Genomic DNA, 15,437 nt, shown 5'->3' with positions numbered 1-15,437 from the left:
CAAAAATGGGTTTGAGGTTGGTTTTAAAAAGAATGAGCTGATCCTGACAAAGCAGAGGAAAAACTGTTCTGTTGTTCCTAGATTAATTTGCCCTTCTCTTGCAACAAACAATTGTATCCTACCAAGAGAATATTCACAATTCTGCACAAAATTGATGTTTTACAGGAAAATGGAAAAATAAAAAATATGACCAGTTCCAAGAGGACAGGCTCAGAAAGCTTTGAAAGCAAATGAGAAATTGAAATGTAGAATGCAAGTATGATGCAAAAGGAAAAAGGTGCAAATCAAGCCACTGCATAAACCTGTGGAATATAAAAATAAGCTGCATAAAAACCTTGGTTGAAAAATAAGCATTCGCCTCAGAATTTGTTTAACATTGATTCAAACATTGGTACTCTAGAAGAGTGTATCTCAGCAGATGCATGAAAAAATTTTGACTCTCCAGCTTACTATTTCTGCCTAGTTTTTTACTGGGACACAGATTAACTATGAGGAGTCCAGACTGAGAACTGGCTAAAATATTTTGATCAATGAAATTTTCGTTTGCTACAGAGATACGCATTTTCTAAACTAGTAATCCCGAAGTCCCAGCAACCTGTGTGAGAAAAAAAGAGAGACCACAGAGGTAAATAACTTAATGGCTAACGTTTTACTTCAGCACTGTAGTGAGAAGCTTTGCCCTGGCTGAACCTGTGAACGCTGTAGGAAATAATTAAATGTTAACGTAAAGTGATATGCAACGCCCCATAATCTTCTCTCTGAAACTAACCAATCTGTGAACTAACGGTCTGTGCTCTCTTGCATTGCAGAGATTTCAAGAAGAGTGCAGATTTTTAAATTCATCCATTATTTTTCCACAATGTTGTTTTTTTTCCCTAAATCTACAAGATAAACTTGAAATTACGCTGTTTTAAAACTGGAAGTGCTGCTTTTGCTGGATGTTTTTGTTCAGTGTTAATAATAGGTAAGACTATAATTTCTTGGCATTGAGGTTATGCTGTTTCCACTTTTAAGATGGAATGGAGTATCTAAACTTTCACTCACAGAAAATACGCTTGTGAACTTCATGTCTGTGAAGTGACGTAGCTTGAAACAACCTGAAGACTTCAGTTGAGTTTATTTGTTTGGAGATAAATTCTTCTGAGTTTAAACAAATGCAAACCCCAAACAAAACCTGGACCTCCCACAAAAATATGTCAGAGAGTTTCCAGCCTAAGAGATGGTGAGATTGCTGTACCTACCTATCAGGATTGTCTGAAGCACAGACAGAGTCAATAAGCCCAACATCCAGGGTTCCCTGTACAGTGAGAGAGACACAGATAACAGGAATTGCTTGCATCTTACATTACAGACATTCTCCATTCTCTTCATGAACAGGATTGGAACTGAAAACATTCTTCTGAATTCCAATAGCTTGAGTAGAAATGAACTTATGAGAAAGGCACGAGTGAGTCATCTTTGCTCCCTAAACAGCATGATAAGATGCACAAGGGCTCCACAGGGCTGGAGAAAAAAGAGCTACAGATTTCCAGACATTATGAAGGTCTAAAATAATCTCTGCCTCCACAGCTCAGTACTAGCAAAACACCCTATTCTTCCCAACTGTGTGTTTTTCCGTCTGGAATAACTGTGACCCAGACTAGTCCCATAATCCCATCCAAAGACATTTTATCTGCATGAGGTAGCCCCCCTCTTCCCTCCAAACCAAAGAGAAGAGCCATTGGTAATCAAGCTGAGCCACTCACCACAACCACTACGTTCCCCTCTGCTTACCCTCTTTTCTATCAGCTTTGCTGCTCCTTTATAATAATTGTCCAACTTTCTTACACTGCTCATGAACTACAGCACTGCAAGTGCTGGAGAAACGTGCACAAAATAGTTAAACACAGAGTGCTCTAAGCATGCCCACAGGCTGGTTGCACAGTAACTTACCACAGCGTTCTTTGGATTGGCCTGTTCATCTTGCATTTCCCTCAGCTGCTGCGCTGTAGCGCTGTGCACTCGGCTCAGGACATTAAACCAACCACTGGCAATCAAAACAGACTTGAAGTTAAGATTTGGGTAGTGAAGCTGGCTTTAGAATACGATCAAAGAACCTGGAAAGCTGCCTGTGGGAAAATTTCTTCATTCACAATTTCCTGAGGACTATGCTACAAAATATCTCTTGGGCTGATCATACCAGACTCTAATGTCTTCCTTCCTCCTTATTTATCCATGAAAATTCTGTGCGTGTTCTCCAATCTCCTGCAAAATCCAGTTTTCTACTTGCTCTTCAAGGAACTGTAAGCAGGCAGTGGCCTCACACATCAGCACACTGAGGGAGCACATCAGCAGACTGAGAAGAGCATACAGCAGTTATGAAGACTGGGTCAGTTGGGAACCTTCCTGGACTAGAGTCCTAGAGACGCCTGGGAGCCTTCCTAACTAGCGTCTCTCTGATCTGCTCATAAACTCAGAAGTCATAGAGCTGTCAATTAATCATGGGGGATTTTATAAGTTAATTTGGAGTTATTTGTCTGTGAAAGAGCTTCTCGTCACAGACATATCTGGAGGCTAATCTCTGTTGCAGAACAAGCAGATTCTTATCTCCAGCTTCCAGTGAGACCAGCAAACATCTACACTTCATGGAGGATTCTCAAATTGGATACTCTGCAACATCTGCTAATCTGCCCTTTACTGGTGCAAGCGTTGGTGCTTTCTTCCCCTCAGAACAGAGACCAATATGTCATAGACAGAGGCCACATTTGGTTTACACTTGCCCTAGCAACGCTGCAATGTTACCTCAGAGCATGCCTATTCCAGTGGGTGGAAGTTACTGTTTCTTCAGCTACTACCGTTTGAATTTCCCTATTTCTTGTTCACGTGGCTGTTCTTTAATCTATTATGGTTAATTTATTTGCATCCAAACACTTTCCCCTTCCTCTCCATACACCCAAATGAAACAACAACAGATCCTAAATAACTTCACAGAATCAGATTGAAGTAGATCAGAGAAACCGTTACACCGGTTGGGCTGAAAGAGCAGAAGCCTTGGTAAGAGTGGGAAAAGTGGGAAGACATGAGCATCTAGGGACAGTAACCTCTTAACTTGGCTTTGCAGAGGCAGAACAGGTTGTCCAACCTGCCCTTAAACTACTGATTACCACTGCCCGGCCAGGACAGCAAGAAGGAAGGACATGAGTCATTTGTTTGCTTTGCACTGGGAAGATTTTATCAGATGACACTACAGACTCTGATAAGCTGAAGCCTTTTCTCTGTCTCCTGGATAAAACCCAACTGCTCTCACAATCATTTACAGACAACATGAATAGACTTTTTGTTTGATTCAAGATTCCATCTAATAAATAAATCAGCTATTAGATGTTCCAGTTTATATTAAGGTTTTGTGTGTCTCCTGAAGTAACCCTTGATTTCAGCATGCTCACAGCCACCTAAGAAGGTGGCAGTCCTGTGACTGTCCGATAAGCTGAACCACCATCTCGGTAGCTGCCAACAGGGAGTCCCCAAAGTAGCTGTGGTACCTCCCTGAAAGCACAAAATGAACAAATCCCCTCTTTTCTCCAGCAAAAGGGAATTGATTCTGTTTCCCAGGCTCTCCATGAATCATTGGGTCAGACCTGAACTGAATGAACAAACCTAACAAAACTCCCTCTTATACCTGGCATCTTCTGGTGACTCTGCGACGATGTGATAAACTCTGTCTTCCGTCACAATGTCCAAGGCATTCTCCTTCTCATGAATGTCCACAATCTCCCTGAAACACAGCAAATCACAAGAGCCAAAACTGAAAACCTTGTACAGGCATCTAGCCCGTTTTTCTCACATTGTACCATGCACCACACAAAAGGAAAATGTCTGGTTCAGATGGCTTGTAACTCTGACAGAAATAAAAAATTCCTCTAATACACATTAAGACTTTTAGGGTCCCCTTAAAAAGATTTGTACAGATAATCTACTACAAAAGCAAAGCTTAAGGTGTTGAATGGATTTCCTTAAAGACACCAACAGACTAGATGGAAGTAGAGATAACAGGGAAGGTGATACAGAGGGCTGTTTACAAAGTGGGGTGTGCCACTCTTTTTGGCACTTTGCAGGCCCACGTGTTGCTAATTGGTGACTAGTCTCCCCTTTCTTACAGCAGGAGCTGAGGAATTGGCTGTGGCAGCAAAAAGAGCATTCAGGGCTCAGGAAAAGGCATAGTACACGCTGTCAAATTCAAATCCTACTGTGAGCTTCATATCACCTCTGTGAAATGCCTGCAGAAGCCAGGAAACAGATGGAGTCTGTGTAGGGGAGAATGCATGGGGTATGTATTTAATTAGCTCCTCCTGGTCTGGCTCCATCCATGGCTTGGAAAGACCTTCTGCCTGATTATGAAATGCAAGACTAGAAAAGGAACTATCAAATAATTCCAGACTCCCCCCAGAGTAAAACCAGAAGCTCTAATTGTCTTTTCCTTCCCTTACGATCCTGCATTCTCCTAGCCCTATGGGAGCTATGCAGGCCAATGAACTGGCATCATTATTGATTTCGAGAGTAAATACTAGGGATCAAAAGGATTTATTCTTTACTCACTTTGCCTTTCTGATATCAATTGTCCCTTTCAGCTTTTCCTCGCTATCATTCTCAAAGTACATCAGCTTGGATTCTCGAAGCACAAACCAACGGCGTTTCCAGTTGCGGCGTGAAAGTGTTGACATGCCTCCACCTTTTTTATAGAGCCAGCCTGACTTCAGCGCCTCTTGCTTGGTGCGGAACCACATGAAGGCCTCGTTCTTCAGAACACACCAGCGCCGCCTCCATGGGTTCATGAGACCTCCTGCAAAGCGAGGGAGCAAGATTTCATCAGACACACAACAAGGGCCACATTTCCATTCTGATCCTGCTTCATGGGCACTTAGCTGCCACTTGAGCTCCTAATATGAAACAAAGGAGCTGAGGGAAAGAAATAAGGTTATGCTTAACTTTGGACAGAGAAAAAACAGAACAAACTAGTGAAACAAACACAAAATATAGAAGCATATGCACTACCAAAATATTTTTGTATTGTCTTCAGTTTTGTACCTCAGAATGAATCATTTAAGCCCCTAACAAGTGGGCACAACTAGGTCCCAGTGGCAAAGATATCCAGACTAATTCCCTGACATCCACCTCCTCACTCTTTGTTTTATTTGCTTGTTTTAAATAAAAGAAGAAAAAATAAAGAGAGCAAACAGATGAAGATGACGATTCTGGAGAAACAGAAGAGGAAAGTGGGCTTCCTGGATTCCATCCTTCCATGGTTTTGGCAAAAGCTTCTTACCCTTCATGTAGAGATAGCTGTGAAAATAGGGTGGTCCTGAGCCATTGAAGATAGTGACTCGTCCATTACAAAACTCTTCATCCGTATCAATGTAAACATCCACTTCTTCTTCACTGTCCAGAAACTAAAAGGAAAAGAAGAAATACCAGCTACTTGGGTTCTCCTGGTCGCGGGAAGACTGGAGCAAAGCAACCAAGCTAGAGGAAGCCACGTGATCAGAAGGTGCAAAACTACACATACTCCCTTTACAAAAAAAGCAACACAGTTAAACTAGAGGCTTGACAGCTTACCCATTAATGCCTAAAGCAAGAGTCTCCAGAGCATGGAATTTTCATACCAGAAAGGAGAGTGACATTTGGCAGTGGACATGGCTAGAAAACTCCAGTTACCTGCAGTAACAAACCTTCCTGTTTCAAGGCAGAGCCCACAGTCCAAAATCCAATTTAATGGGATTAAGAGAGAATTTTTCATTTTGGAGGATTTTTCTGATTTTTTTTGACAGACATGCCAAGATGCTGGACAAGATGGAGCACTAATCTAAGTTACTGAAATAATAGTACAGTATTTACTCATCCCTGTTCTCCAACAAGATAATGGCCCTCAGCCATAAGAAAGTACTTCACACATGAAATCCCCAATTACTCATTATCTCCTTTACCTCAAATACAACTTTTCATTGGCTTCATTAATTTAATACTAATGAAGGCAGCTCCTCAGTCCCTTTCCCTTCGATGTGTGTTTCTTCTTTTCATTTTTCCCTTCTGTCCTCTCTCTGTGACCCCTTTGTGCTCCTCTTTTGTTTCATTCCTGTTCCACTCATTCATTCTCCCTTTCTTGCCATTAAGTTTCAAAACCCAGGCACTCTTGAATCAGCAGCTACTGATGCACTGATCACCCAGCCGCAGTTATCTCTCCCTGTGGCTCACGTCATGGCATTTGTATCAACTGGATTTTTCATGAGTCTTACTCACTAAGAAGCCCAATAAAATCCCCCACTTCTATTTACATTTTAAGAATGATAGAAACTGGCCTAGGCTGTGACAGAATGATTCATGACTTGAAGATTACCTGAGAGAGATCTGTGAGCACCCACCCACAGAGAAGGTACCTTTACTCAAGCAGATCACATCATAAAACATTCTGATGGCTGACAGCTGACATTAGGGAAATGCAAACAGGAAAAATCATGCAGCTTTTTAAGAAGGGTCACAATCTGCCATTGGAAAATAATAGCAAGGGAAGTAAATTGAATTCCTTAGGAAAAAAAAAAATCAATCATTTTCTAAAAGATATTTTTTAGTTCAACTCTCTATTCTCAGGGACATCATTTATCTGAAGTATTTTTATGGCTGTCATTGGCTTCACACCTGAACTGCTCACAACCTTATGTGGGCTTACCTGACATCCTGTTCTGTAAGGAGGTTTATCTTTGCAGCATTAAGCAAGTAGCCCGAGGGCACTCAGCAAGTCCAGAGCCGAGTGTGGGATCTAAGATGAGATGCTTCAAGTGCGAGGCTAATAGCCCAGCTTTACTACCCTGCCATTGTCCCCGAGGTAGGAATGAAAAGGTTCAGTGGTCCTGATTGTGTGCACCGGGACCAAGCCTGGATCAGCACGGTAATTTCTTCAAGGCTTAGAATAGCTTAACTTGCACAACAGCTGAAAATAAACCCTTGACTCTGAACAGTGACAGGACTAGAACAAGAAAAGTTTCAGTGATGGAAACAAATCAAACCCCAGCCTTTCCCATTTCCTCTGGCCTTCAGCCTATCTTTGACTCTTCCCTTTTTTCGAAGCTAATTATTGAAGTAAGAGAGAGTTATATGTTAGTAACAGTGCCCAGAGCAAGCAGGCATACAGTAAGGTGGCAAGGATGTTATAAATATCAAAAAAGTCACACTAATGTCCAGAAAGGTGAAGGGAGGGATTCTTACCGAGTCCAGGCTGCCACGGTTGGAGTCCAGGCTGGTACCATGGGAGTGTCTCAGACCTTCCTCACCACTCAGGGGCTCAGCTGAGGCACTACCTGCATCTCCACAGCCATCAAACTCCTCATGGTCGTAGTCAGACTCCACATCTGGGGGGGAAGTGTAAATTGTCTCTCCCACCTCTCCGCTGTTACTCCTCTGTGTATCTGAGACAGCGCTGTAAATGCTCTCTGCTGGGTCAGATAGGGCTCTCTGCTCCTTGGGGCTAGTGGTTCTTTCCACAAGTTGTCCTGGAGCAGGGACAACCTCTCCCACTTCCCTTTGGAGAAGTGAAAGGTTTGTGTCTGCACTTTCCTCTGAGTAGTTATCGCTGTTTCTTGCACCATGCTGATTCAAGACCACCAAACTGGAAGCTGGATGTCCCTCATCATCAGCATGAAAACCCTCATCCACTTCTTCTTCGGCTAGTGGTGCTACCAGGCTACAGTCAATGTTGAGTGTCCCCTCACTAGAAAGCGAGCGCTCTAAGTTCTGCACGCTTTCATCCAGATTGCCAAAATCCAGCAGCTCCAAGAACTCCTGGGCAACCCTAGATGCCTCTTTTTCCAGCCTCTGGATCTCTTCTTCTCGCTGCCGATTGATTTCATTCCTGGTGTTTTCACAGATGATAGACATGTGATCCTCCTTTTGTTGCTGCAACTTCTCAATCTCCTTCTCCAGTCTTAAGATCTCCTCCATCTGACGTCTCTCTTCTTCTTGCAGGGGAATATCTACCTCCTCAGTCTTTACTGCTTCCACCTTAAAAGAATTTATAATAATGTTAAAGCAGTTTCTTCAACCTGTATGTGTTCCTTGCCTGGACCTTTCATTCTTCCTACTTCCTGTGCTTGCCTTGTACATCCCATCTGCAAAAAGATGACTCTAGGCATCCTCTCCTTTCCTGACCAGCATCTGCAATCACCCATGGTGTAAAAGCTAAAGACAGAACTATAGGATCATCAGGTACCTCCTTTTTTCCAGCAGCCTACCTCCTTTCTGAATCATACTAAGTAGCTCACTGGGATCAATGAATTTTTAGAAGAGCCTCTCTGCTGCTCGTGTTACAGCCCTTCATACACTACAGTCTGGATAAAAGCATTCTGGAAGTCCATCCTCTCTTTTTGAACTATCTCATACACTATATAGGAGAAAGGAACTATATACGAATACATATGAATAGCCTGCTTGAGAACTGAGGACTTCCCAGAAATTCATTAGAACATTTGGGGATTTTGCTGCTTCCTGACTGGGGATCTGACTATCAGAATCTACGTCTGGAAGGGATATTTGCAACAAAGCAGGACTGTATCCACTCCAACCCCACCCCACCAAAACTTCTCCCGGGATTTCTTGGCACTGTTTAGCATCACCGGATGGATGATGGCTGCTGAAGACACTGTCTTCCTCTATTCTCCATACTGAAGTAACAGGCAATTTCTAGCAAGTGCACAATAATTAGAAGACAGAAAATACTGGTAACTTTCACTGATGTTTAGCTAGAAGATAAAGCCACCCTCCCCTCCACGGAGGATGTTGAAAACATACACGCACAAGAAAAAAAAAAAAACAAAAATAAATTCCAAAAGGATTTCATCTACTTCCTGACAGGACAATGCAGACGACAAATTGGCCCATCTATGCCAACTGTTTTCTGTACAGTTACCCTGTTGCTTGTTCTTCAGCTGACTCTTTCGTGTGGACAAATGCATTTTTATACTCTAATCTGTCATCTCTCCTGAACAGAGCTGGCCTGAAACTAGGGAACAAGTGGTTTGGGAAAAGAAATAAGAAGATACACAGCTGTTTTCACAAACCTCAGGGTAGGTGGGTCTGCTCTCTGATATATCAAGTACCAGAAACAATTAGATCAGTTACAAGGGGTTTATTTTAGCCATAGTAGCAGCCTTCTGCGCTCTTATTTTTGCTGTTACAGGCAACAATCCAACAAAACAGACTGCGTCACAGAGTAGCACATCACAAGGTCACGTAATAAGCTCAAGCAGTAGAGATAAAAAAGGATGCTGCATGTTCAATACAGACATTTTCAAACAGGAACTATGCAAGCTGGTACATGAGCCTTGAAGAAAAACCCACCTTGTTAACTCTATGCACCTCTGCCAAAGCCAAACACCTGCAGGTTTTGAGTGAACAAAGCCCATTTTTGAAAGAGTATTGCCACAATAACAATACTAGCTCCAGGCGAAGCGTAGGCTATGAAGGACCCTTCACAGATACTCAGAGAAGACATGTGAAAAGACTAACTGTTACACTTACCTGAGTCACCCGGAGTAGCGCGTTCAGTTGCTCCTTTTCTCTGTTAAAAACAAGACATGATAGTCACGAGACGGACTCAGTTCTCCTGCATGAGGCTTTTAGAATTACATAGACACATCATCCCTCCGTGGATAAAGTTAAAATAAGGTACCTGTTGTAAGACTGATTTAAAAGCTTTTGTAATTTAGTAAAAATCCAATTCTCTGCGGTTGGCATGACCTTTGTGGATACAACAGATTTTCTCCATGCACTTAACTTTCAGATCAATCAGAAATTGGATTAGTTGGAACACACTAGGAAGGACATTGGAAACAGTGGCAGAAAGGCAGATCAGTTCGACTCATGATAAATGTAAACAGAATCTTCTAAAGTACTTTACGTCCATGGATATTAAATGAGGTTGTACAGATATCAGGAAACGCTGTGTGTGGTTTTTAAACCAGAACAGAATTATTGCAATACCAGCACTGAATTTGTGTTTTTTATTTTGCTTTTACTGTCTTAAAGCCCTCCAAAAGTTATCAAGTTTTTGTGCTTTGTTAAATGATTAAGCTGAGGACTTTCAATTCTGAAGACCTGGGTATTCCAGCTTGCATAACTTCTAAGTGGCATGCAAAACCTAGTTTACTAGCAAAGGCTGGAAGAGTGAGAGTTTGTTAGTAAACATGAGTAGAGGAAAAAAACTATCCCACGGTGCTGCATCTCTATTCAAATCAAAAAGGTTGTACTCCAAGGGAAAGCTGTCACTATGGCCAGTTTCTCCATAGTGAGCACGCTACAAGCAACTGAACTAGGAGACAGACAAATGCCAGGGTCACGTTTAGGGAGAAGGGATAGGATGTGGCTGGATGGAAGAGTCTGCCTGTAGCAACCACTGTGCAGCTAAATTCAGACTGGCAGTGGTAACTTTCAAATCTGTCATTCAACCTCAAGCAGAACGGGAGGGCAACAATATTTATCTCCCAGGCCCTGCAGCTTTTCCCAGCCGAATACTAAATTGCAGTTCTAAGTCACAAAGTCCGTAAAGTTCTCACTCTTGCACTCTCCCTCTCAAAAAAAAAAAAAAAAAAAAAAAATCCAGGAAATGTTTATAAATTAAAGCTGACATAAGTGAGATCCAGATGGTTCGAACTCTACTGAAAGATCTCTGACAGTAGTCATGAGTTAAACAACTGCCTTAAATTATATGAGGGTTCAAGAAGCAGAGCCGTTTAAAGCAAATCAGGAATACCACCTACAATCTACACGCTAATTCCTGCAACTGTTCCTCACCGGTTTTGGACCTCTGCTATTCCTTGCTGCTTTCCATCCATCTCCAACCGATCCACACTCTTCCTGAAACGCAGCACCCAAAAGTAGGGACAGTACTCCAGCTGAAGCCTTACCAGTGCCAAGCTGAACTGAAGAATCACCCCACATCTTACAGAAACAATCTTGTCCATAGACGGCATTTGCGTTCTCCTCTCACACAGCGTGTCACTGGTGACCAATACTCAACTTAGCCTCCAGACCTTCTTTCTGCTGTTGAAGTAGGAATTCCTCCTTCTCTCTCTATGCATTCGATCATTCCTAACTGCAGAGCTGCATATGTCTGTATTTAATGTTATCCTATGTTTTTCAGACCATTTCTTTAATTTGCCAAAATTATTTGAACTGTAATCCTGTCTAGCTATATACCTAGCTATATACCTCACCAGATGGTTTCATCTGCAAATTTAGTAAGGATACTCTTATTTCCTCATCCAACTTACTATGAAAACATGGCACTAGTACCATATCCAGCACAGACCATGGAAGAATGCCATTCAGGAGTTCTCTCCTATTTAACAAAAAAATACTGTTGCTTACTAATTAAAATGCAATAATACAATGCAGTAAAACCATAAATCCTAGACTTGTTTCATATGCTTTTTTTCCAAACCACATTCCTTCTAGTGTCTTACTGTCATAACATGCCCTTACCTGCCCTCCACCTACCCAAAGTCGAGCTACTTGCCCTCTATGCCTTTTCCCTATCCACAAGGCATGTCGTAAGCTATCACAGAAGGAAACAGATAACTTTAATGCTGTTTGTTCGTCAGAAATCCACGTTATTTTTTAACTCCTTTATCAAGCATTGACAATTGTTTGATTATTTGTTTCAGTACCTTCCTGAAATTGAGGTTAGGCTGACTGGTCCACAGTTGCCCTGTTCTTCCTTTTCCCATTTTAAAAGGGGGTCATTACATTTGGAATTTTCCAGTTTTATGGAAACTCCATTGCTATCCACAAAGGAGAAGGAAGAGAATAGCGTCTGATTCAAACTACTTCAGCTGGTTCTCAAAGTACCCAACGATTAATTTCACCAAGTCCGGATGGCTTCTTTGTAATCTGATTTATCTGAGCATTCTCTTAACTTTTTATTTCCCTGCTAGGTTCTGAATTCTTGCACGTCTGTGCTAATTGTATTTAGTATCCAACAGCTAAGCCTTTTGGGGAAGACAAATAAAAATAGCATCAAAAACCTCAACTTTCTCAACATTATAATTTTTCTTCCTGTTGAACAGTAGACCAAATTGCTCCATGTCGCCTTTTTACTAACAGTGTATGCAGAGTAACTGCACGCCAACTTTTAGTTCGTTACAGTTCAGTTGGCATCTTGGTCCTTCTAATTTTGACTCTGCATGTGTGTTGAGTTTTTTTGCTTGTTCTCAGTAGATTAGATGATTTGCAATTTCTGTGGACTTGCAGATCATTTTTGAGGTCAAATGGAAGTTCAGGATTTAGCCAAGTTGGCCTGCTCGTACTGTCTTGGCTACTCACTCCGAATGAAGTCATTTGACATCAGGTAGAAAATGAAATCAAAATGAGCAGTTCACCTGCTTCCTAGAAACACTGACACTTCTTTACAATGATGCTGGGTTCAACATATCTTTCATGGGCTGGGAACTAGAGGGCAGTGGCAGAAACACACAAGAATAAATAAGCTGAATAGTTCCTTTTAGCTAGAACTAGATAGGAACAAGCTCTACTTAGTACAATGAGGACTTCAGACCTGAGAGAGTGTCTGTAGCATTTGGCATCTGCAAAGTAGTTACTGACACTCTGAACTTGCACAGCTTCATGTTGCTGGTGAGGCTGTTGTTGAAACCTGACACATTGATAAAATGGAGCTTTCAGTGTTGTTCAACAAATTCCTTGACCTGGTATCATCGTTGGTGTCACTGACTCCATGTCTTGTCCCAGCAGGTACGTCACCCTACTGCCTCCAGTGAAACCGCAGGCAATCTCCTTTCCTTGTGACACGCTTCTAACCTTAGAGTTTCCTAATCTTTGTCATACACTTTCTGATCTTAGCCTGCCAAGATCCAACTTTGGGACAAGCAAGTAACAAAAGCCTGTAAGAAACATAACCAACTATTTATGAGAAATTTAAAATGTCACAGGATTATTTGTTCAAACTTATATGATAATCTTGAAGTTTTATGCTTCCTTAAAACAAAAGATTTTCAAGAGAGATACCCCATTTGGATAGGATGTAGGTAACCATGGAGTGAACAGTAAACGATGCATGAGGTGCAGGATTCTCAATAGGTGCACTGTCACTGCTCACAGATTGCCTCTTTTTGTCATTAGCTCTTCCTTTCCCCTCCTGATCTCTATCATCTCGGATGAGAGATACACAGCAGCAGGAACATGGTGAGGACGTGTATTCTCATGCTTGTAAGAGCTGCCGTAGCAGCACAGGCGCACTGCCCGTCTTTCCCTCTGACCCAGCTTACTGGAGGCACCAAGACCTATGAACTTTGGTACCTTTTCACACTGCTAATCCCTCCAGATTTTGGAAGACTGCATAAAACTTCCCTTACCACTGCAAAGGCAAATTATGCATCTCTGCCCAGTCAGTGAAACTGCCTCCTTTCATGTACATTCCAAAGCAGAAAACCACTAAACAGAGGTAAAAATACACCAGAATTAGCTCTCCTAAAGGAAGCAGGACACTCCTTTTCCACTCTGCTTTTCTATTCTGAGCTGCCCGCAGTCCACCCCAACGCTGCCCGCTGGCACTGGGACACCGTCTCATGCAATTCTGTTCCAGCGTCACCATCACACCAGTGGCCCAGAGCTGCTTTTACACCTCAGCAGCTTTAGTGCTAGGGAACTACAAGTGCAAGATACCATCCTGTACCTTTCCTTCACCTCTTCCTCTTCCTGCTTCCTCCTACGCTCCTCCTCTTCTTGCCATTGTCTTTCCTCTTCCTCTCTTCTGATCTGTTCTTCCTCTTCTTGCCTCCTTCTCTCCTCCACTTCCTGCTTCCGCCTGAGTTCCTGCTGCAGCAGGTGCTGGTAGCGGCCGCGAGCCAGGCGGCCACGCCAGTGCTTCTGCAGGGTGACTGCAGAGGCCTTCAGTTGCAGCAGGCTCTTCTTCCAGAAGTACGCTCGGTAGTTCTTTTGGATTATAACAACACTGGCTAGCACCTTTTGGTACTTCTTCCTAGAAACAGAACCAGACACTTAATGCGCCATGAAGCAATGCATGCTTTGCATTTCCCAGGCCCTGGTGTATTGACCAATCTTACCGCATCCACAGAAAAATGAATTTGGGAAAATATTGCTCAGAAATGAAACCATTTCTGCTCCTCTACTGCCATTACCCGTGAATCACATTCTCCTCACTGTTCTCATTCCTACATCTACCACTGGTTTGTTTCTGTGGGCACCTACTTTTGCGAAGACCCTCGGAGGATGGATATTTGGCACATGGACACAGAAGGTCCACTGGCCCAAAGTCTCCTTGCATTGCACATTACACACATTCACTGTGCAATTAGCATAATCACTCAGTGTGGATTTATTGTAACAAAAAAAATACAAATGGCCTTACTTTTTGAGAACAAAGCCCTGTGTTGTCCCATCTTTTAAGTGGCCAAAAGCAAATTACTCCAGGAAAAGTAAAAAATGGGGCAAAAATAGCTCTGGTCACAGTAATCTCGTATTGTTTGGGGGGAAAACACAGTGATACTACAGTACTGATTCCTGCATATAACATTGCAACAGGCTCCCATAAACATATACTTCTATTGCACAACATTCTGCTTCAACAATAACGACATCAAAATGAACTTTGTTGGACTCTAAAACCAAAAAACATGGTAGGGCCCCAAAAGAAAAGAATCATTATTCAGTATTTCTATAGTCTAGTGAAGTTCTAGAAAAGTCAGTTCCTGCCTCTGCATTAGAGAATGTTTTTATCAGGGACCTGAAAAAAAAAAGTCACTGGTGGAAGTTTGTACATGATACACAAACCGGGCAAATAACAGAAGGGTTACTATTACACCGTAATCTGGATCAATTTGTAAACTAGATTCAAGCAAACATTAAGCAATTCAAAAGCGCCAGAGGTAAGGTCTTCTACTGAAGAACCAACGGCCAAACACACTTGATGTGGGACTGTGTTAGGAAGCAGCAAGTCAAAAAAGGATTTAGGGGCCACAGGGATCATCAGGTGAAGGCAAACGCCCAACACAATGCTATAGAAAAACCCCACTACTGGGATTCTTATACTTGCGGGCAGAAATACTGTGTGGAAGGGGACTGCACTGATATTTTCATCCTGTGCTCAGTGTTAGCACCTCCATTTCAACGTTAGACCCCCAAGTGACTTCTGACGAAGCAGGAGTGGAACCAGGAATCCTGGCTTATAGGAAGAGAGCACTTGCTCCATGACCTTAAGAAAGAGAAGGCTAAGGAAAGTCTTGATCGCAGTCAAAGTACCCACATTTTTGGATGGCATTTCTATTTATCCAACAGGGGATGTAACAAGATTATTTGACCTGAAACTGAAGTCTATTCAGGCTGGAAATAAGCAGGCATTTTTTAAGGTAATTGAATATATTTAGACACCTTAATATCTT

At 42.3% G+C, this 15,437-nt stretch overlaps 1 protein-coding gene across 1 annotated transcript in view; it reads right to left on the bottom strand.

Annotated features, from left to right (window-relative positions):
- LOC104128829 (unconventional myosin-X-like) overlaps positions 1-15,437 on the bottom strand; it is an 82,770-nt gene that overhangs the window by 13,870 nt on the left and 53,463 nt on the right. Inside the window, exons 23-30 of the mRNA XM_035897095.1 lie at positions 13,712-14,017; positions 9,544-9,583; positions 7,237-8,028; positions 5,303-5,426; positions 4,576-4,819; positions 3,659-3,754; positions 1,933-2,026; positions 1,242-1,297 (exon numbers count right to left, since the gene is read on the bottom strand). Coding sequence (XP_035752988.1) covers positions 1,242-1,297; positions 1,933-2,026; positions 3,659-3,754; positions 4,576-4,819; positions 5,303-5,426; positions 7,237-8,028; positions 9,544-9,583; positions 13,712-14,017 — 1,752 coding nt within the window. The remainder of the gene's footprint in view (positions 1-1,241; positions 1,298-1,932; positions 2,027-3,658; positions 3,755-4,575; positions 4,820-5,302; positions 5,427-7,236; positions 8,029-9,543; positions 9,584-13,711; positions 14,018-15,437) is intronic.

This window comes from Egretta garzetta, unplaced genomic scaffold, assembly GCF_000687185.1.
Source record: "Egretta garzetta isolate BGI_Z169 unplaced genomic scaffold, ASM68718v1 scaffold577, whole genome shotgun sequence".
Lineage (NCBI taxonomy): Eukaryota > Metazoa > Chordata > Aves > Pelecaniformes > Ardeidae > Egretta > Egretta garzetta.
This window is presented reverse-complemented; position numbering and strand designations above follow the sequence as displayed.